The sequence below is a fragment of the Tachyglossus aculeatus genome, chromosome 11, assembly GCF_015852505.1.
Source record: "Tachyglossus aculeatus isolate mTacAcu1 chromosome 11, mTacAcu1.pri, whole genome shotgun sequence".
NCBI classification, from domain to species: Eukaryota; Metazoa; Chordata; class Mammalia; order Monotremata; family Tachyglossidae; genus Tachyglossus; species Tachyglossus aculeatus.
In genome coordinates this window covers 10,248,170-10,270,287 of record NC_052076.1, presented here as the reverse complement: position 1 = coordinate 10,270,287, position 22,118 = coordinate 10,248,170, and the positions used below count along the sequence as shown (strand labels likewise).

The 22,118-nt window shown below is 52.5% G+C and overlaps 1 protein-coding gene across 3 annotated transcripts in view; it reads right to left on the bottom strand.

Annotated features, from left to right (window-relative positions):
* The window catches only part of ZNF423 (zinc finger protein 423), a 370,693-nt gene that overhangs the window by 133,192 nt on the left and 215,383 nt on the right, over positions 1-22,118 (bottom strand). For 2 of the 3 annotated variants that reach the window (XM_038754397.1, XM_038754398.1), the window contains 2 exons: positions 17,332-20,561; positions 6,860-6,944 (listed from right to left, as the gene is read on the bottom strand). In XM_038754397.1, the coding sequence (XP_038610325.1) occupies positions 6,860-6,944; positions 17,332-20,561 (3,315 nt within the window). The remainder of the gene's footprint in view (positions 1-6,859; positions 6,945-17,331; positions 20,562-22,118) is intronic. The other variant, XR_005453022.1, reaches the window with a different exon arrangement.

The following is a 22,118-nucleotide window of genomic DNA, read 5'->3' as shown; positions in this document are numbered from 1 at the left end:
CCCTATTTTGCCCGCTGCTGCACTGCGACCAGTTTGTCTGAGTCTTCACCAGGAGACTCACTTTGGTGCAGATGCCTTGGCAGCCACAGTTCTTCGAGTTTGGTTTGCCCCAGGTATCCATCCTGTTGCCAAATGTGTCACAGCCAGTTGTGCTACTTGCCAGAGCTTCAATGCTCACCCTGGTTATCGGGTTCCCTTGCGGGGGACGCCCTTGGGTCTATTCCCCTTTTGAGGGTTTGCAGGTTGATTTTGTGAAACTTCCGAGGGCTGGTCGTTTCCGATATTTACTAGTCATTGTTGATCACCCGACTAGGTGGATGGAGGCTTTCCCTTCCTCCCGAGCAACTGCTCTTATGGTGGTGAAATGTCTCTAGCGGGAAGTCATTCCCAGGTTTGGGCCACCTGCTGCTACTGATTCTGATCAAGGATCACATTTTACTGAGTCTGTTCTATCTGGAATTTATCGACCTGTCTCTATATGTTGCCAACTTGGACTTCCCAAGCGCTTAGTACAGTGCTCTGCACACAGCGCTCAATAAATACGATTGAATGAATGAATGAATGAATCGACCACTTGGAATTGAATGCTCTTTACATGCACCATACCAGGGCGATGATGCCCTGCGAGCCTATGTTTTGTCTCTCCAGGGAATTCTAGCTGAGCTGCAGGCTGCTGGAATCCTCCGTCAGCGCACCCCTCTCACCGATCATCTGCATCCGTTCATCGCTGGAGATTGGGTTTGGGTTAAGCACATGGTTGGCAACGGTTCACTTAAGCCATCCTGGGAGGGGCCCTACCGGGTTCTCTTGTCTTCCTTTTCTGCAGTTTGTGTTGCCGAGCGCCCCTCATGGATCCATCACTCCCAGGTGAAGCCAGCCATTTTTGATGCTTCACCTCCTGATTGTACTCCCCCGTCGGTTTCTGCTGACTCTCAAGATTCCGAGCCATCCACTGTCTACTGGATAGGCCTCGGTCCTGTGAGATTTTGTCTGGTTGCTTATTTGTGTGTCTTGCCGCTGGTTTGGTTTTTTGCTGTGCTGTGTTTTTCAGCTCCTGAAGGCCTTCCTCTGATGTGCTTCATATACCCTGATGCTTCTACAAACCCCGACCACACCCTTGTCCAAAGCTGAAGTCACAGACATGCAGCGCCGTCTGGACGCTGTGTTTCACTGAGGAGGGGGATTGCTGTGTGTGCTCAGTTGTGCTTGAATTTTTCTGTTGGATTTTTCTATCTTTTCTTTTTGCCTGGATGTTTTTGTCTTTTCCTTATCTTTTACTTTAGGCGCCGGCTTTGCGGAAGACCTTTGTTATCCCGAGGAGGGTCGTATGTGATCCTCCCGGTGGCCATGGGCCTCGGAAGGATCAAAAGTGGTTTTGCTTTTGCTCATGTGCCTCCCGTGCCTCCTTCATCTCTTTTGCTCCATTGTTGCCCGGGTGGTCCGCGAGATTAAGGTCGAGATGCTCCCATTGCGCGGACGCCCTTAGCGGTCCCCGCCATAACGGGAGGGGGACACGTAGGGAGCGGGGGAAGGCGATGAGACAGGCAGTATGTGCACACAAATCGCACCCAACGGCTCAAGGCCAAACAGACTCAACAACAGGAGATAAAGAGACCAGGGCAAGTAAAACAAGCTTGCACCTGCAAGGCTCGGAGGCAACCTCAAGGCCATATCCACAGCCAGCGATGGTTGGCAGCGGGTGGCTGGGGGCGAGCCAGAGCAAACCCTTCGTGACTGGACAGAGCTGTTGTTAGGCTAGTGGCTGGAGGGCGGTCAAAGCCTCGATACGCCATCCCCCGAGAAAACCCTGCCCCCGGGCAATGGGGGGTATAAGAGACGAACAAGACAAAGGGGGGGCTCTCTCTCTCGCATACGCGCGCTCTCTCCCTCTCTCTCTCTCGCTCTCTCTCTCTCTCGCTCTCTCTCTCTTTCAACCATGTAACCGCTGATAGCAAATAAACGGCAACCAAGCTTTGAACCTCTGGCTGACTCTTCCTGGTATGAACGCGCGGGCCGCGTCCGGAGACGTCCGAAGACCCGGAGAGGGTAAGAACCCGAGCGTTGCCCCCGAAACCATGGGGAGCAACGCTCCTCCCTACCTTCCTCCCTTAGAAAAGTTACATCTCAGGGTTTCATAGATCCCTGTCGGCTAAGCTGTAGCGGTTGGCATCCAGAATGCCAGTTACTTTAGCCAGGCTTGTAGTCAATCCCTCAGCCAAATGCAGACTGTGGCAGAGCAGGCTTAACCTTGGGACTGACTGCAGACACTTCCAACAGAGGCCAACTAGAAGGCTCTTTGGTGGTCTAGGACAGTGCCTTGGGGAATCATGGCAGATATGTGAAGGGACCATCCAGCCTCTCAGGTACCCACCCATGCTCCCATGCCCCCTGAGTTAAGCAATGACATGGCCACACTGAGGTCAGAGAGTTGTCTAACATGTTTCTGGTATCCTGAAAGTCCCACTTGAAAGGAATGAGAAGGAGCTGGAGAAGGAGAAGGGGAAGGAGAAGGAGGAGAAAGAGGAGGAGGAGAAGAAGAGGATCAGGAGGAGGAGAAAAAGAGGATCAGGAGGAGGAGGAGGAGAAGAAGAAGGAGAAGGAGAAGAAGAGAACTAACTGATTTTTTCTCCTTTTTAGATTAATTAGAGAAGAGGGAAATTTGTTCTCAGCCTCGGTATTAATATAATTGTTATTATTATCAACATTATTGTTGTTATTCTAATATTTGTTAAGCACTTACTATATGCCAAGCACTGTTCTAAGCACTAGGGTAGATACAAGATAATCAGGTGGGACACAGTATTGAGAGGAACCAAGAGACCCTCATCCGGGGACTCCAGAATATCGCCACTGCAAAGATTGCTCAACAAACACATCAATCAATCAATCATTCAATGGTATTTATTAGTGTGTATAGAGCACTTAGTGTGTATAGAGTACTGTACTAAGCACTTGGATGAGTGCATTATAACAGAAATGGAGGACATGTTCCCTTCAGAACAAGGGGAAAAATAACTTTTCCCAGATGACTAACACTAACACCAGACTCTGCCGGGCCAGCAAATGCCCGTGGCAGCTGGTCGGGTGTTTCCAGAATCCCTTTCTACAGATTCTGGGACAAAGCTTCCAGAAACGTTCCTCAAGTTCCACGAGATCTGCTCCCAGAACGGACAAGGCCACCGATTACTACATTCTGGTCACCTTTGTTCTAAGTCAGAGGCCTGCAGGCTGGGCTCATCTTAAGGGGACTGAACAGGCGTGAATTTGCCCCTTTCCCTTGGTATGGACAAGTGGTACGGGGAGGCTGGGGGGATGGGCAGGGGCTCTGGCCTCCTTTCAGAGCCCGCCAGAGGTTGAGGTCCCTGGAGACCGGCCACAGGGAGCCGTTGCCACGGTGCTCCCTGCTAGCCAGGCCTGGCGGCCTCCTGTGGAGCCATTTTCTGCACAGGCCCCAGCCTCCCTGGCATCTGACTGCGACTACTGCACATCAGAGGCAGCAGGAGGCGGGAAGGAGGGAGGCTTTTGACTTGCAGGGTCAGCCCCACGGGGGAGCCCCCTGCGCCTCCGACTCAGCCCCAACTGCTCCAAGTTTTTGATGTGCCCGAGGCGGGGGGCAGAGACCTCCCCCAGGGCAGAAAAACATTTCAAAGGGAGAGAAGTGGGGGGGTGGTTGGGGGCAGAGGACCGAAGGGGAGCTCCCCTTTCTCTACCAAGCAGTACATTACAAAGGCAACCCCACTGCTGAAAAGGTTTCCAAAGACCCCTGGCTTTCTGTGGGCTCTGAACATCCCCCGCCCCCCTCCCCCCCCCACACACACACACCAGCCCCACCTCCTGCCATGGCAGGGGGGGGGGGGTTCGGGAGATGTTTCCAAGGAGACATCTCCCTGAGTCACCACAACTCACTGCCAGCCCAATCAGGGGCCCTGAGATAAAAAGGAAATATTTATGCTTCCATCGGGGGTTACATCCAACAGGTTTGCTCCCCAAGGAGCAGGGTTCTGCTCCCACGTGCCCCCACGTGCCCCTGGGTGCCCTCGTTTTTGGGACCTCGAGGACCAATCACTCAATCAATCAATCAGTCGTATTTATTGAGCACTTACTGTGTGCACAGCACTGTACTAAACGCTTGGGAAGTACAAGTTGGCAACATATAGAGACAGTCCCTACCCAACAGTGGGCTCACAGTCTAAAAGGGGGAGACAGAGAACAAAACCAAACATACTAACAAAATAAAATAAATAGAATAGATATATACAAGTAAAATAAATAAATAGAGTAATAAATATGTACAAACACATATACACATATACAGGTGCTGCAGGACTCCTGCCTAGCGAGAGGAGGGTGTGGGAACTGGCCTGCTGGTTCCCCAGGCACCGCTGAGGGAAACCTTTACCCAAGTGCATTATGCTCAGGCCTCCAACCTCAGCTGGTCCAGCCGGAGAGGAAACAGCCCTCCGTTTGTCTGGGGGTGTGGATGGCCCATGGGAATCGGACATCCCAAGGCTTATTCCATGGGATGTCCCAGGAAGGGAGACAGGGGACCCCTTAACCATCCGCTCTCATGGGGCGATCCAGCCTCTGCTGCTCCCGTTTGAGTGTCCTCTAACTCCAAATGCTCTCTCCTGGAGAGCCATCTCTCTCCCTTTTCCAATTCTCCACTGTGTAAATCTTCTCATGCCACAACCGCCCCTCCACACCCACTTTCCAGGAGCACAGTGTGGCTCAGGGGGGAAATCTCTCCCACTGGTAGCTTCGGGGAGAGTGTGGATCCTGAGCTGGGGTCCCTGAGTGTTTTGGGTGTAAGGATGTGGATGTGGATGGGGTACGGGGTGTGTGGGTGAGGGTCAGAGTGAAGGTGTGACTGAGTCTGTTGGGCAGGAGGGCTTTACATACGGGGGAAGGAGAGAAGGGGAACAACTGGGAGAGGTGAGGAATGGGGAGAATGGGTATGAAAGTGTGTGTGTGTGTGTGTGTGTGTGTGTGTGTGTGAGAGAGAGAGAGAGAGAGAGAGAGAGAGAGAGAGAGTGTGTTTCTCTCTCTCCCAGGTGAGATGGAGAGTCCAGGGAGCAGGCATCACGTCTCTGTCGCTGATGAGACGGATCGCGCAAGAGGGCCCCATTATAGCTGAAATCACCAAGAGACCAACAGCCAACCAGGGGCCAGAAGCGGATCCTCTCTCCTGCCAGCATCAACCTCCCCTGGGAAACAGAGCTTCGAACCTGGTGCACAATGCCCAGCCTAGCCTAGAGCCAGGGGACCTACCCCAGTACCCCCGGACAGGCACAACTCCTATCTCCGCTCCCCACACTCTGTTGGCAGGCCCTGCTTGGCACAGCCAGCCTAAAAGGAGCTGGTGGAGAGCCATAACCCTCATTCCCCTGCCTTCCGGCTCCGCCGGGCTCCTCCACCCAGAAAACCTGGAGACCATGCCAGCTTCCAGCTAACCAGCAGCCTTCAGTTCTAACAACTGGTCCTCGCCTTTGGAGGTGAATCAGACAGGGAAAGGGCTGTGGGCCGGGCTAACTCCAGCCTCGGTTATCACTAGCCAGATTGGCAAATGGCCAACTCTGCTGACTCTGCCACCACTTATGCCAAGAAGGAACAGGGTGAACCTGAATTTCCAGGGTCACCCAAAGATGAACCCTCACCAAGACTTGGACTCCCCGTGTGTCACATCTCAACTTCAAAGCAACATCTCTTCACCAAGGGGCACCCATCTAACTGGTTTCCATCAAAAGGAAAGGGGAAAAAACACTGAGAAATCACCCGGATCTAATTAGCAACCACCTCCTTCTTCCCGCTCACAAACGGGGGATTACCTTTAACTCCTGCTGCCAAAGCAAACAATTTTTGGATATCATCATCCCAACCTCCCTGCCTGCCACATGAAAGCCCTTCTCAGCAGCCCCGTGGAAGAAAGCGGGCATGTTTCCATGTTAAGGAGAGGATTTTCAGTCAGCCCAAATGCCAACCTGCACATCCTGCTTCCCAGCAAACCTTGGGTGGAGGCGCCGGCCCTGCAACTGGATCCCTGCGCACACAGAACCTCCATGAAACTCCCCACACTTTATCTGTGGAAAAACACTCCCCACAGCTGGACATCAGTCAGCCCTGCCCAGCAAAGCCAAGAAAGGTCCTGGCCCTCATGTGCCTGAAGTGAGCACAAACTTCATCAAAATGAACAGAGCTCCAGGGCGAGAAAAATATATATTTCCTACATCTGGACCGCTAAGGAGAACACCCTTCTGCCCTGCTTAAAAAGCAACCCTTCAACTGCCACCAAAATACAGCTCTTTCCATTACGATCCTGCTTTTAAACCACTCCCGCTATACTGGGGAAACATCAAGAAGTTTCCTCTGAAAGAACTTCCCATCTGAAAAAAGACTGAACTTTCTTTCACAAGCCCGGGACCATTTGAAAAGAAAAATGTGCTGAAATAACTTTTGAAGCATTCTGTTTTGACAATGTGCTGGAGGAATTCACCACATTTAGCTGGGAAATATGAGCAGTTAAATCTATTCAATGTCATGACATATAAAATTGGAGCATAATTGCACCAAAGTGGTTGACAACTGGCAGGCACTTTTTTTCCAGGGGTGGAGGAAAACGTACGCTCTAAAATGGGAGACACAGTTAAAAGTTGGATTTCAATCTAAGTGGAAGTGCTACATGATGATTCAGAAGGAGAAAAACTACAGAGATGACATTTTTTTCTCCTCGTTTGAAGCAACCGGGAACAGTCGTGGCAACTGCATCGGCCGCCTTAAAAGCACAAGAAACGATGATTATAACAGCAAATTTCAGACATCCACAAGTAGTCCACCCCAGAGCTGGGTTTAAACGTTTTCTTACCAATCATATGGTTGGCGACATGGATTTGAATTTCTCTTTCATTCTCAAAGGTCATCTGGCACTTGATGCACTGATATGTCTTTTTCTGTTTAATAACCAAAAAGAGAGAAATTAGAGGGTGGGGGCAAAAACTGCAGTGAAGTAGAAAGCAAATGCTTCTGTGTGGTTTACCTCAAACAACCACAACCTCGGATCGCCTGTGTTCAAAATCCCTCCCGCCCTGCCCTTCGCCGCCTTTAATTTCTCCCTGTGAAATCTCCAGCCTGGCACCACATCTGCAGCTGTTTGGGATGACAGCTTGTGCCTGGGATTAATAGGGAGCTTTCGGGGTGGTGTGGGTGGGGGGAGGAAGAGGCTGGGAGTGGTGTGCGGGGAGAAGGTCTGCACACACCAAAAAGTCAATTTGAAACTTGCCATCTCATTGTGAGTTTTTGCTTTGAGAAGCCCACTAGCTGGGCAGGAATTTCTGCCCTCTCCGCAGCTCTTCTTGGAGCAGGGAGCAAGGAATTTCATTCATTCATTCCATCAGGTTTATTGAGCACTTACTGTGTGCAAAGCACTGTTCTAAGCACTTGGGAGAGCACAATATAACAAGAAACAGACACATCCCCTGCCCCCTACAAGCTTACAGCCTAGAGATAAGCATATGATCTAGAGACAAGCTATTTCCGACAGCTGTAAAGAGGAGAATCAGTTGGGAAGATTGGTCTGCTGTCTGAGGGGGAGGCCGTGGAGAAAACTGCAGCCAGTGAATTGCTCACAGAGAACTCAGGAGTAGTGCACTCCAAATTCTCCATGAACACACTGGAAGGACTGGCGGGCTAGAGAGGAGTGGTCTCCCTCTTCCTGAGCCCCACGTGAAAGCCCTCCTCAGCAGCCCCGTGGAGGACAGCGGGCAGGTTTCCATGGTACCGAGGGGTCAGTCGGCCCAAATGCCAATCTGAACATCTGCTTCCCAGCAACCCCTGGGGGGAGACACCTGCCTAACCACTGGGTCCTTGCGTGCAGAGAACCTTCACGGGACTCTGCATCCAGCGTGGCTTAGTGGAAAGAGATGGGCTTGGAAGTCAGAGGGCGGGGTTCTAAACCCAGCTCTGCCACTTGTCTGCTGTGTGATCCTGGGCAAACCACTTAACTTCTCTGTGCCTCAGTCACCTCATCTGTAAAATGGAGATTAAGACTGTGAGCCTCACGTGGGACAACCTGGTTACCTTATATCTACCTCAGTGCTTACAACAGTGCTTGGCACATAGTAATCGCTTAACAAATAACACAGTTATTATTATTATTATTATTATTATTATTATTATCCAGCATGCTTACGTTTTAGCTGCCCCAGTGCCTAGTATAGTCCTTGACACATAGTAAGGACTTAGCAGATACTAGTATCATCATCATTATTATTGTTATTATTATTAATGATTGGAGAAGAAACATGGTCTAACGGATAGAGCACGGACCTGGGAGTCAGAAGGTCAAGAGTTCTGATCCAAGCTCTGCCACGTATCTGCTGTGTGACCTTCACTTCTTTGGGCCTCAGTTCCCTCATCTGTAAAATGAGGATTAAGACTGTGAGCCCTATATGGGACAGGGACTGTGTCCAACTGTATTATCCTGTATCTACCCCAGAAATTAGAACAGTGCCTGACACATAGTAAGCACTTAACAAATACCATATATTATTATTATTATTATAATTAACTTCTCAGGTTGGAAGGATAGTCCCTTGTATTCATTCATTCATTCAATCGTATTTATTGAGCGCTTACTGTGTGCAGAACACTGTACTAAGTGCTTGGGAAGTATAAGTTTGCAACACGTAACACTATTTGTAGAGAGCAACTAGTTGAAATTCCAGCGACCCCAAAAGAAGGATTATCCCTCCCATACTGCACAGCGTTTGTTCCGCATCACAATGCTGGACTGATAAGACTCAACTGCAGAGACCGAGAGATGGTGTGAGGAAACAGTGAGTGAGCCAATTATTCAAACGAGGAAATCATGTCTGAAATTTGGACTGGACTCTGAAGAGCGGTGGGTAGACTCGGGCATTAATAATGGCATTTAATAATGGCATTTATTAAGCACTTACTATATGCAGAGCACTGTTCTAAGTGCTGGGAAGGTTACAGGGTGATCAGGTTGTCCCAAGGGGGGCTCACAGTCTTACTCCCCATTTTACAGATGAGGTAATTGAGGCACAGGGAAGTTAAGTGACTTGCCCAAAGTCACACAGCTGACAATTGGTGGAGCTGGGATTTGAACCCATGACCTCTGACTCCAAAGCCCGGGCTCTTTCCACTGAGCCACGCTGCATTACAGACAGAAATAATCCAACAAGCGAAACTCAAAGGATAAAATTCAGCAGACAAGGTGGGCATGTCTGGTATAGACAGGAAAATGTTGGGGTGGAACTTCTCTGCTCTCACGGCTGTTCTGAAGCAGCATGGCTTAGTGGAAAGAGCCCAGGCTTGGGAGTCAGAGGTCATGGGTTTTAATCCCGACTCTGCCACTTGTCTGCTGTGTGACTTTGGGCAAGTCACTTAACTTCTCTGGGCCTCAGTTATGTTATCTGTAAAATGTAAAATCTGTAATGACAACCTCATTACCTTGTATCTCCCCCAGTGCTTAGAACAGTGCTTGACACATAGTAAGCACTTAACAAATGCCACCCCTGGCCTCAACCATTTGGGAAGATTCAAGAGGCCCCAGGCTGGCGATATGCAGAAAGGGGAATACCAAAACCCAGTTTAACTTCACCTGCCTCCCCCAAGCCCCCACCCTTTGTTTTCTGTATCACATAATTTTGTAATAATGCATCCTCTGGTCTTGAAGGATTTTTCCATGCTTGACACAACCAGGAGGAGTGTCGGAACCCAGAGATTCCTGAGTCTGGCTTCTGTCTCACCAGAAGAAGAAAATAAAGACATTCCCCTAATCCCCTTATCCACCCTCCATCAGATCGGCAAGGGTTCAACCAACTGAGCAAGTCAGCTTCACGATCTGAAAAAGCCTCCCTGCTGTAGAGTCAGAATCATTGCTTTGGAAAAGAAGCCATGGGGACAGGTTTGGGTGGGGAATGAGGGAAGGGCTGGAAATAATAAAATGAGAAGCCATCCTGAGCGACCGCTTCTGGGGCTATGATGCAGCTGAAGTTTAACTGAAGAATATAAAAGGAGACAAGAGGTTCTTGTACGCAGGACCAAAGCACCGTGGACTAAGGTTGAGGCCCTTTGTCGGGGAGGCCCCATCTTACAGTTCATTCATTCAATCATATTTATTGAGCGCTACTGCTTGCAGAGAACTGTACTAAGTGCTTGGAAAGTACAATTCAGTATAAAGACACACGATCCCTGCCCACACCTGGCTTACAGTTACCCTGCAGCCCACCTGCTCTCAAGACTGTAAGCTCCCTCTTACATTGTGGGAAGGGAATGTGGCTGTTATTATACTGTACTCTCCCAAGCACTTAGAACAGGACTTTGCACACAGTAAATGCTCAATAAATATGATTGACTGACTCACTGAGGGAGCTCCTCTTCCTGTTGACAGATTCTCTCTTCAAATACCTCAGCGAGACACTTTGCCCATCCTGAGTCTTCTTCTTCAGTGGATCTCCTTCACAAGTGGCAAATGGAACTTCTGTTTTTCTCCCGACACCCATCTCCCCCATCACTTTGCACACCCAAATGGGAGTCAGGGCTACAAGTTCCCACATTGATCTTACACAGCGATTGGGACAGTTCACAAGAAATAATAATGATGATATGTGCCAAGCACTTTTCTAAGTGCTGGAGTAGATGCAAGCTAATCAGATTGGGCCTAGTCCCTGTCCCACATGGGGCTCACAGTCTTAATGACCATTGTACAGATGAGGGAACTGAGGTACGGAGAAGTGAAGTGACTTACCCAAGGACCCACAGCAGACAAGCGGCAGAGCCAAGATCAGAACCCCAGTCATTCTGACTTCAAAGCCCGAGCTCTATTCACTGGGCCATGGTGCATTCCCCTATTGGGTGGAGTGTTTAAAAATTAAACCCGGGGGGGATGCAGGGATTGAACCTTGAAATGTCTGGCCATTGGCACCCCCAAAGAGGAGATTTTGAAAACAGGAGCACTGGGAGACATGGGAAATGGAGTGGGTTAGGCAGACCTGCTGCAAAGATGGCTACCACCTTGATTAACGTGCATGTACCCCAGAGTTTAGTGAATTCTTGGCACATAGTAAGCACTTAACAAGAACCATAATAATAATTACTATTATTATAACCATAATAACTATTAATAATAATGATTACCAAGGGCAATTTTTCAGGGTTAAGCAACTGCTCAGGTCAGAGAGATGACCCCAGGTTCAGAGTGCTGACAGAGAAGACTCAACCACTTTAGCCCCAAGTCTTTTTGGGAAAAGTTTTAACTGGGTCATACAAACCCCGAATTATCTTTCCCTGGGTAAATGAAGTCTAGGTTTTAATGCCGACTGCCTTTAGAGAAAATAAAAATGGAATGTCCCTAGGCTCCTTCTAGATGAGGGTAGATTCTGGTGGTGAGAGAGCTGGGGATTCTAGGATTTTTCCTGCTCTTTAGAGATGCTTCTTTGGCCCTAGTCGGGGTAGGATGATGATTGAATCCATGACAGCTGCAACCTCACCAGCCACTCTTTATCTCCTGAACAGGGGAGACAACCTGGATGAAAATCCAGAAGTCCAGTCCAGCAGACCCAGTGAGTCGGAGGCCAGGCTCTCCACCAGCTCATGACCAGAACACCCCTCCTCCCCATTCAGACTTCGGGAGAGCTGGAAGGAAGAATTATCAGTTGACGGTAGAGTCCCAGGGCTCTATCACCCCACATCCCGGGAGGGGTCCTCAGCTACTCCGCCAAAAATGGTTTGGCTTTCTCAACTGTACCAAACCCATCAGACTTAGAGCCCCACTGTGAGGTGAACAAAACTGCTTTATCAATCCTCTCCTTCACAATGGGTAAGATCCAGGAAGGAGAAGGAAAAAAAGAGGAGACTCTAAAGGAGTTTGCCCTCATTAAGTAAAGGATAGAAAGAAAGAGGCTGGAAGGCAGAAGCAAAGACAGGCAGAGACAGAGGGAGACTAAGACAGAGACAGAGAGGCAGAAACAGAGAGAGAGATGGGAGAAAGGGAAAGAGAGACAGAGGCAGAAACAAAGACAGAGGCAGAAACAGAGACACTAAAGTATCTTCATTAAGTAAAGGATGGAAAGAGGCAGAGAGAGACAGACAGAAAGACAGAAAGAGAGAGACAAGGAGTGAAAGGGAGCTGATGAAGAGACAGACCAGACCAAGGCAGAAATAAAAACAACGGTTGAAACAGAGAGAGAGACACAGGAAGATACACAGAGAGACACTGAAGTATCTTCATTAAGTAAAAGATGGAGAAGCAGAGAGAATCAGCCAGAGACAGGGAGACAAAAACAGAGACAGGCAAAAACAAAAACAGACAGAGACAGTGGGTGAAAGAGGGAGAAACAAAGATGGAGCCTGAAACAGAGACATAGAGAGAGAGGCAGAAATGCACAGAGTGAGACAGGCAGACACAGAAATCCCTTCTCCTTGCTACCTTTTGACGGGGAGTCAGGCCAAGTCTGGGGAAGTGTACTGACTCCAGATAGGAAAGGAGCTGGAAGGTCCTGATCCAGATTTTCAGCTTGGATTTTTGCCTTGTGACCTCAAATAACCCGCTGAACTACTGTGAACCATAGGTTCCTCATCCGTAAAGTGGGTCCCACGTAATACTTGTCCCACACACTCCCTGTATCTCCTGCACCTGGAAGTTAGGCGAGTTGAAGTGGCATGACTTAGTGGCAGGAGCACGGGTCTGGGAGTCAGAGGACATGAGTTCTAATCCCGGCTCCGCCCCTTGTCTGCTGTGTGACTTTGGGCAAGTCACTTCACTTCTCTGTGCTTCAGATCCCTCATCTGTAAAATTGGGATGAAGAGTGTGAGCCCCATGCGGGACAGGGACTGTGTCCATCCTGATTATCTCGTATCTACCCCAGCACTTGGAACAGTGCTTGGCACATAGTAAGTGCTCAATAAATACCGTAATTATTATTACTATTATCATTGTTTATATATGAGAAATTGTTTGAGCTTCTCCCAAAGAAGGGAGCAAAACATTTCCAGGTAGAGTACTGTTTTCTTTTTTATCGAATCAATTAGGGAATTCAAATCATGGAGTTTGTAACAACAGAATGGAAGCTAATTGCTTTCGCTCCACCCCTCGCCAGGGTCACAGAGAACCAGAGCTCAGAAGCCCAGCCTCCCCACAACTCTGTCTGCTTCATTTACCTGTGAATGTCTGACTGAAACTGAGCTCACAGGATGCACTAGCCTGGAAAGGAAGACTAGCAGGGGCTGTCTTATTCTGGCTACCACCCTGGAGGACACGGTATCTGGTGGGGTGTTATTCCTCCAGAGCCTCACTAAGCCAGGCCCACAGTGGACTCTGAGAATGGCTGTTTGGCTAGGGGCCATGGCAGGGAGGGCGGAGAGTGTGTAAGATCACTCCAGTGTGGGTTTCAGAGACCCAGCCAGAATTGAGATGGCCAGTAGCTCCCAGCGCTAGTCAACTGACCTGGAGGAGAAAAGCAAGGAAACGACTAGGAGAGGAAACTGTCCGCCTGCTCCTACAGCAGCAAAAGTGGAAGCCGAAGAACCATAAATACTCTAGGCTCGATGCCAGCGGGGGGTAATATTCCATGACTGCAGCTTATTTTATTTATTCCTCCTGGGGCAGTCCTGAGAGGAGTCGGTTCGATGTGCCCTGAAAATAATTAATATAGAACCCGGTGTGCAAGAGACACCTCCTCCCCCCTACCCCCCACCTGGTTTCGAGTTTGAAGCTGGATTCTGATGTAGAAATGAAATCATTCGGTGGGCTGTGCCTCCCTCCCTGGTGGGCGAACGCCAACTCTAAAGGCATTTCCAACGGAAGCGAAGAAGGAACCCGTTTTTTGACGAGCGCCACACACATTCCTTCACACTCACACATGCACTTGTGTGCGTGCCTGCAAACACACACACACACACACACACACAAAAAAAAAATCCTGGCTCCTGGCTCCTGATGCTGCAGCAAGGCTAGACACCAGTTATCCACTTGATGAGCCCAACACACTCGTGATGGTTCAAGCATGCACATACACACACATACACATGCACGCAAACCCACACATCCATACACACCCACCCATACACTCATACCCATGAAGCAGGTTGCCTTTTTGAAAAAAACATCAGAGCAGGGCAGCAAATCTCAAACCTGGGGCCAGACAGGGAAGAGTCAGAGACCTTTTCTTGTCTTTCCTTTCTCATTCAATCCCCTTCCCCATTACTGGTTTGACACAACCACTTTTTTCTGTCCCACCAGGCATCTTTCCCCATGAGAAACCCTCTCCTTTTTCCTTTTATGCTTTCTAAAGATCTCCAGGAGGCAGCCAAACTTATAATTACGGTGAGGAAGTGAGGGGTGGACAAGAGGAGGTGTTTGTTTGACATTCCTATAGACTGTAAGCTCTCTATGGGCAGGAAACATGTCTGCTAATTTTGCTGTATTGTACTCTTCCAAGCACTTAGCACAGTGCTCTGCACTAAGTGCTCAATAAATCCCATTTACAGATTGATTGACTGATTCTCCAAACCACCTCCACTGCACAGCTGTCCTTCCCCCCTGGTGGTTTAGCCATCCACTGTGGATCCCCTCTAGACCATAAGGTCTAGTGGGCAGGGAATGTGTCTATCAGTTCTGTTTCATTGTACTCTCCTGAGCGCTTAGTACAGTGCTCTGCACACAATCAGTGCACAATAAATACCAATTTTTGATTGACTGATACCAAACGATGGGCTCTGTCAGCCATTATGGGTGAGCAGCATGACCTAGTGGAAAGAGTACGGGCCTGGGAGTCAGAAGACCTGGGCTTTAATCTCAGCTCCACAACGTGGCTGCTCTGTGACCTTAGGTAAGTCACTTAACTTCTCTGTCCCTCGGTTACCGCATCTGTAAAATTAGGACTCAATACCCATTCTCCTTCCTACTTATATTTTGAGCCCTGTATGGGACAGGGACTGTCTGATGTGATTATCTTGTATCTTCCCCAGCGTTTAGAACAGTGCCTGACACAGAGTAAACACTTGACAAATACCACGGTTATCATTGTTGTTGTTATTATTATCATTACTGTTGTTGTTGTTGTTATTAATCCTGGTGTAGTTCCTTAATCGGCCAGTGCTCAGTCCTGGGCCAGAAAAAAAATTCAACCTACAGAGAAGGCTCAGATCAGGAGGAAGAGGAGGTCAAGGGTGCTGGTTAGGAAGCCCATAGGCTCCACAGAAGGCTGAGGAGGCTGACCCTCTGGTCCCTGGAGGAAGGGCAGAGCAGATCGGTGGTCCTATGGGAGATCAAGAGAAATGTGAGGAAGAGCCCAAGTGCTCCATCCCTGGAGTGGAGGGACACAGAGGAGAAACTGTCTCCTCCAGCTCCCAGGATGAGCAGGTGGAGAGAACAAACCCTCACCCCTTCCAGATGGGCCAAAGGATCACTTCCCAAATGGGCCTGAACACCAGAGAGGAGACCGCATCGCTATAATGATGCTCCCAGCAGGGGTGGTGGGGGGGAGAGAGGCGGGGTGTCTGTGCCAGCCAAGCCCAGTGCACTGGGGCCTCTGATCCATCCAGTCTAAGGACAGGCCTGCCTGGACCACAGCCCCTTCAGGGGTCAGAGGTCAGAGACCGACTACTAGGCAGAGCATTGTCTTCCTCTAACCAGCTCTACTTTTCCATCCAGGGAGAGCAGAGGCAGCTTGCAATGCTCACCCCGGCTCACTGAGGGACAGCGTAGCCTAGTGGAGAGATCACAGGCCTGGGTTCCTATCTCAGCTCACTACTTACCCGCTGTGAGACCTTGGACAGATCACTTCACTTCTCTGGGCCTCAGTTTCCTCATCTGTAAAACGGGGATTATTTCCTACTCCACCTACTTAGATTGTGAGCCCCGTATGGGACAGGGACTGGTTCTGTCCTAATTACCTTGAACCTAGCCCAGGGCTTAGTACAGTTCTTGGCTTACAGCAAGCACTTAAAGAGCAGAACAATAACAATAACAACAACAAGGTGACTCAGAGAATGAGGACTGGCTAAATGGGCCATTAATTCCAGGCCTGGCCCAGTCTGTTGTCCTGGGTGGAAGCCCACACCGGTGTGGAGAGGCAGAAAGCCAGGTGGCTCCATTGTGCTCCAGAGACAAGCACAAAGAGTGGCTTCCTCACCCTTGTGCCTTACAGCATCGGTCAAGGGGAAGGAGCGCCTGTCCACTGTGTGAACGCACTGAAAAGCCGCCAGACACAAGGCAAAGGTAGGCCACCCTCCAGCCCAGAAGAGAATCCCCGGCAGCCAGGACAGGCGGGAATCCAGGGTCACATCTTCCCTCGGGTCACACAAATTCCCCTGCAGGAAACAATGCCAGGGAAGGAGGTGAGACATAAGCCTTCTGGGGACTCCTTTCCTGAAGGACATCAGTCACGTGATGCATCTGGGTGCCGCCATCAGGGACAGAATCCTGGCCCGGATGGACACTGGGACGTCCCAGGAATGCCTTTACGCGGGGCCTAATGCCCTCCTCCAAGAAGGCAGAACATTGGCTGCAGTCAACAATACCGGCACTGCCCAACCCAGATGAGGCCGGGAGAGACTACTGAATTCACCAGCTGGCCCAAGTCAACCTCGAGGGGCCTCCTGGATCCCCTCCACCCATCTAAAAATCAGAGCGAGTGGCTCCCCACCCCCTAACCCCCGGAGAGGCCTTCCTGGGGAAGCAATGGCTGGACCCCAGCCCGAGGCCCAGATGCCTTCACTTCCCATCTTTCCCTCCTCAATCCCAAGGCCAAATACCTTGAACAAACACCTCAGCTACAGGCACCTGAAACAGCAGCCCCAAATCCCGGCCGGCGTCGGCAGCGCTCGGTGGATCCTCCAGCTGGAAACCCGGCGGGCGCCCCCATGCTCACGCAGACATGCACACAGACAGGCACGTAAGCGTGCCCTCCCTCCATGAGGGTATACCCACCTGAGCAGCCCTGCCCCATCTCCCAGAGAAGGGCTAGCTGGGCCAAACTGGGGGGAATCCTTCCTCGAGGCCCCCTCATTCCCTATCCAACCCTCATCCCCAGGTCCCTTCTCCCGCCCCGGCCCTCACCTGGGCACTTCGGGCAACAGCCACGGAGATGGGAGGATGGCCACACCCATGGCCCGCTTCCCAAGAGGCCGGGAAGAGGTGCAGAGTACAGCAGAAGCTCGGGCCACTCCCCGGTGGACAAAGCGACCCACGGAGCAGCTTCCTGGCACTCCCGAGGGAATCGGGGCTGAGGTCCGGGGGTCCAGGAGAGGCAGGAAGGGGGCAGGGGTCAAGAAGGGGAGATGATGGGGGTCAGACCGGACAGTACTTACTCTGGGGACGGGAGAGGTCTGGGAGCCCTTCCTCTGAGCGCTGGTCTCTGGCGTCAGGTCCCTGTGATCCACCTGCACGTGACTCTCCAGGTCCTCGGGGCTCTCGAACTTGACACTGCACTCCGGACAACGGAGGCCGCCGCAAGGCCGCTCGCCCGCGTCCGGCGGGGTCAAGCCGGCCGCCTGTCCGTTGGTGCCGCGGGCCATGCAGCCGGCGCACAGGCCATAGGGCAGCCCATTGACGTCCAGCTTGACCAGGTCCTGCTTGTTGCGGAACTCCTTCAGGCACAGGGCGCACTTGTAGAGTTTCTGCAGGGCCTGGCCATTGGGGGAGGAGGCGGCCGAGCTGCCGGCCAGCTTCTGCATGTGGAAGGTCCCATGGATCTTGAGCTCCAGGGTGGAGGTGACGGTCTGCATGCAGACAACGCAGCGGAAGCCCGTGAGCGAGTTGCGCAGGTCGGGGTGCATCTGGCAGTGCTCGATGAACTCCTCCTCGCTCTGCAGGGGCATCTTGCAGATGCGGCAGGTGCCCGTGTCCAGGCTCTTGCTGTGCGTGACCTTGTGCTCAGTGAGCGTGAGGAGCGAGGGGAAGCGCTCGCCACAGATGGGGCACATGTAGTGCTTGGTGGGGCCCCGGTGGGTCTGCACGTGCTCCCGCAGGCCGTTCTCCGAGAAGAAGGTCCGCGAACAGACGTTGCACTTGTGGCTGCCCTTGATGAACTCGGCCTTCTTGCGGGAGCAGTCGTCTTCGCCGGGCCGGATGTTGTGGTCCCGCAGCCGGTGGTTCTGCAGGAGCACCTCCATGGTGTAGGCGGCCCCACAGATGTCGCAGCCATACATGGGCTCCGAAGCATCCACGTCGTCCTCGCTGGCCTCCAGGCTGTTGGCGGCGTCGGGGTTCTTCAGCAAGGCGCCAGGCAGGTCAGCGGGCTCCGCCTTCTTGCCGGCGGGGGCCAGCCCGTTGGCAGTGCCGTTCTCGGCGGCGGCATCGAAGACGCAGTGCTTCTCGCGCAGGTGCTTCTCCAGGAGGATGATGGCGTGGAAGGCCTTGCTGCAGAACTTGCAGTTGTACTTCTTGCTGTGGGTGGTGATGTGGCACTGCAGCTCCACCTCGGTGCTGAAGGTCTCGCCACAGAAGATGCACTTGTGGGACTTGGCCGGGTTGCCCAGGTGGCTGTGCTTGACGTGGGCCTGCAGGTCGGCCTCCTTGCGGAAGTCCCAATTGCAGGCGGTGCAGCGGTACATCTTCTTCTCGTTGCTGTGCTTGACGGCCAGGTGCACCTGGATGGAGACCTTGGAGTCGAAGACCTCCTGGCAGAGCGTGCAGTGGTAGAGCACGAAGGTGTGCATGTCCAGCAGGTGCTTCTGCAGGTCGTCCACCGAGGAGAACTGCTTGTCACAGCTCTCACAGACGTAGTGAGTCGAGGTGGTCATGTAGTGGACGGTCAGGTGCTGCAGCAGGGACTCCTGGGAGTCAAAGTCCTCCTTGCACTGCGGGCAGGCCTGCTTCCGGAGCAGCAGCTCCAGGTGCAGCTTGAGGTGGGTCTGGAAGCTGTCGAAGTTGGAGAACTTCAGGTCGCACTGGTTGCACGGGTACTCGCCGTTGGAGCCGACGCCGGGCCCAGCCGAGAGCCGCTGCCGCTTCGGCGAGGAGACCTCCACGTCCGAGGAGCCGGGGCTCTGCTCGCCCTTGGACTTCTTGCCATGGGCCAGGGGGATGTTCTTGTGGTTCTCCTTGATGTGCTTGGTCAGCTTCAGCAGGGAGCCGAAGATGGGGGAATTGGTGCAGTAGGGGCAGGAGTAGACCTCCAGGAATGACTGGGCCGTCTGGACGGCCGGCGGGTCCAGCTTGGCACCGCCCGGCCCGCAGTGGGCCTGCTGGATGTGCTCGGCCAGGGAGGCCTCCGTCAGGAAGCCCATGGAGCACTGCGGGCAGAAGAAGGCGTTGCTGCCATCGGCGGGGGCGGCGGGGGGCCCGCAGTGGGAGCCGCGGATGTGCTCCTGCAGCCCGTTCAGGTCGGCGAAGGTCTCGGGGCAGTAGTTGCAGTGGAAGGCGGCCAGGGCGCCCGCCGGCCCCAGTGGGTAGGCGTGGTCCCTGTGGGCCTTGCGCACGTGCTCGTTCAGGTTGTAGAGCGTGGGCAGGGTGTCCAGGCAGACCTGGCATGTCCGGCTCTGCTGGGGCTTGTCTGCGTGCATGGTCTTCAGGTGGATCTCCAGCACGGCCAGGCTGTGGAACTCCCGCTTGGAGCAGAAGGGGCAGCTGTAGGCCACCTTGGCCCAGGCCGGCCCGCCGCCCTCCTCCCGCTCCCCAGCCCGGCCCTTCTTTGAGCCTCGGGGGGGCTTGGGGGCCGAGTCCGGCGTGGAGCCCCGCTCGGCCGAGGCGCTCGAGTCCGGTGTAGCGCTGCTCAGTGAGGCCCCGCTGCCCAGCGCCGGGTCCGGGCTGACGCTCGGCTGGCCTGAGTCCGGCTGCCGGTGGCTGTCCAGGTGGCAGTAGACCTCCTCCACTGAGGAGAACTGCTCCGGGCACATGGGGCACTTGTGCTTTTTGTTGGCGTGGGCCTGGTGGATGTGGGCCAGCAGAGCGTTCTCGTCGGCGAAGGCGTCGGGGCAGTGGATGCACTGCAGGTCCGCCTGCTCCGACAGCTGCGGGTGACGGGTCAGCACGTGCTTCTCCAGCTCCTCCGTCTGGCCGAAGGTCTCCTCGCAGTAGTCGCACATGAAGTCGTCCTTCTTGGCCTCCTTCTCCGTCTTGGCCAGGTGCTCCTTATTCTTCTTGTGCGCCTGCATGTGGCTCTGCAGCGAGCTGGTCGACGAGAAGCCCCGCTTGCAGACTGTGCACTTGAAGGGCTTGCTCGAGCTGTGTGTCTTCAGGTGGATCTTGAGGTGGTCACTGCGCGAGAAGGCCGCCTCACACTCGTGGCAGTGGTATTTCTTGTCTCCCGTGTGCAGCTTGATGTGGCGGTCCCGGCTCCGCTTGTGCTTGAAGAGCCGGCTGCAGTAGGTGCACTTGAAGGGGAGCTTGTCGCTGTGGATCTGCTCGTGCCTCTTGAGGTAGCTCAGCCGGATGAACGACTTGTCACAGAACTGGCAGGGGTACGGCAGGCCGGTCCCTCCTTCCTCCTCCCCGGTACCCAGGTCACACCCATCGCCGATCATCGGCGTGGGGGATGCGACATCTTTGCTGGAGGGAGATGAGGCCACCCAGGAGAGTTGCGGGTCGTCGTCACCATCTGGAATGGGAAGCCGGGAAGGAGATTAAAAAACTACTCTCGGGGCAGAGCGTCTCCAGGACGCCGTGGGCTTCTCCGACCACCGGCTGGGAGAGCACGGGTTTACGCAGGATTGGTGGCTGGGGAGGCCAGAAAGAAGAGTGAGATAGGGAATGGGAGGTTGTTGGGGGGGTGAGGGGGGCGTATAAGTGTGTGTGTGTGTGTGTGTGTGTGTGTGTGTGTGTGTGTGTGTGTGAGAGAGAGAGAGAGAGAGAGAGAGAGTGCGTGCATGTGAGAGAGATTGCTGAGGAGTCTTTGTGAGAGAGAAAGATTGTTGAGGGTGTTTGTGACAGAAAGATTGCTGGGGGGGTCTGAGTATCAGAGAAACAGTGTGTGGGAATGTTTCTGTAGGACGGAGAGAGAGATTGTTGGGGGGTGACTGCGTGAGAGAGAAAGTGGGGGGATGCGGGAGTAGAGAGAGATTGTTCAGGGTGTTTATGAGAGAAAGCGTGTGTGTGGTGAATGTGGGTAAAAAAGAAAGTGTTTGTTGTGGTGACTGTGCAAGAGCATTTGTGGTGTGTCTATGGGTATGGGCTTGTGCACGTGGGTCAGGGCACTTTAGAAAGAGGCAGGAGAGAAGAATCACATCAAACGTATTTTTCTCTAATACCGCCTGCCCAAGGCAGCATAAGCGCTCTGAGGCCCCGAACACTGGTTTTAAGAGTAAGCAGGACAAAAGACAGGGCGGCAGCCTCCAACTTGTCAGGGGGAGGAAGACTGGGCAGTGGGGAGCATCCAAATGACATTAAGAGAATTGACTCTACCCGAATTCTTCTAGCAACTCCTTACAGAGGGCAAATGGGAAAAGAGCCAACTCAACCCAAACCTTCCTCCCCACCCCATTCAAAACCTCTAGGAGAAGCTTCACTATTCCCCAGTGGAGCAAATAACCCAGGATCGTAACAGTTGCCTGGCAGTTGCCCTCCTTGCTGGGGGCAACGGATACGGGGACAACTTGCTTTGGGACCGGAATCTCAGCCAACGAGGCCTCTTGATCCATGAGCGATGATTTGGCCGCCCCCTCCCTTCCCCTCTGAACCTGGGACGGAAGCAACTTCAGAGCCCTGGAAATAGATGCAGGGCGCTTCCCCTCCTCGGTCCCCCTGCACACACACCCCCATGGACCCACCAGCCGGCCAGAGGGGGAGGAATATGGTAACTTTCCTTGCCGGTAAAGAAAACAAAACAAGGAAGTTAAATGACTGAGCCCGCCATCGATAAGGAAACTGAAAGAAATCACCCTGTCCTGTGCAGGGAGTTGAAGATATCAAGTTACTTGTCAAGTCGGATATAAAACTTAATAATGAATGAAATGTGACGAAGAGTGGCTGCGGGGAGGGGAAAACAAACAAAATGTAAAATTAAACTACACTGACCTTTTTTTGGACGGTTGAGGGGTGGAAACCCAATAAAGCTGCCCTTCCCCTCCCCATCACCCCCCTCCCCTGACAAAGGAAGCCGCTAACTCTTATAAAACATTTAATGATCCCGCTCCAACTACTCCTTAAACCAATTCAT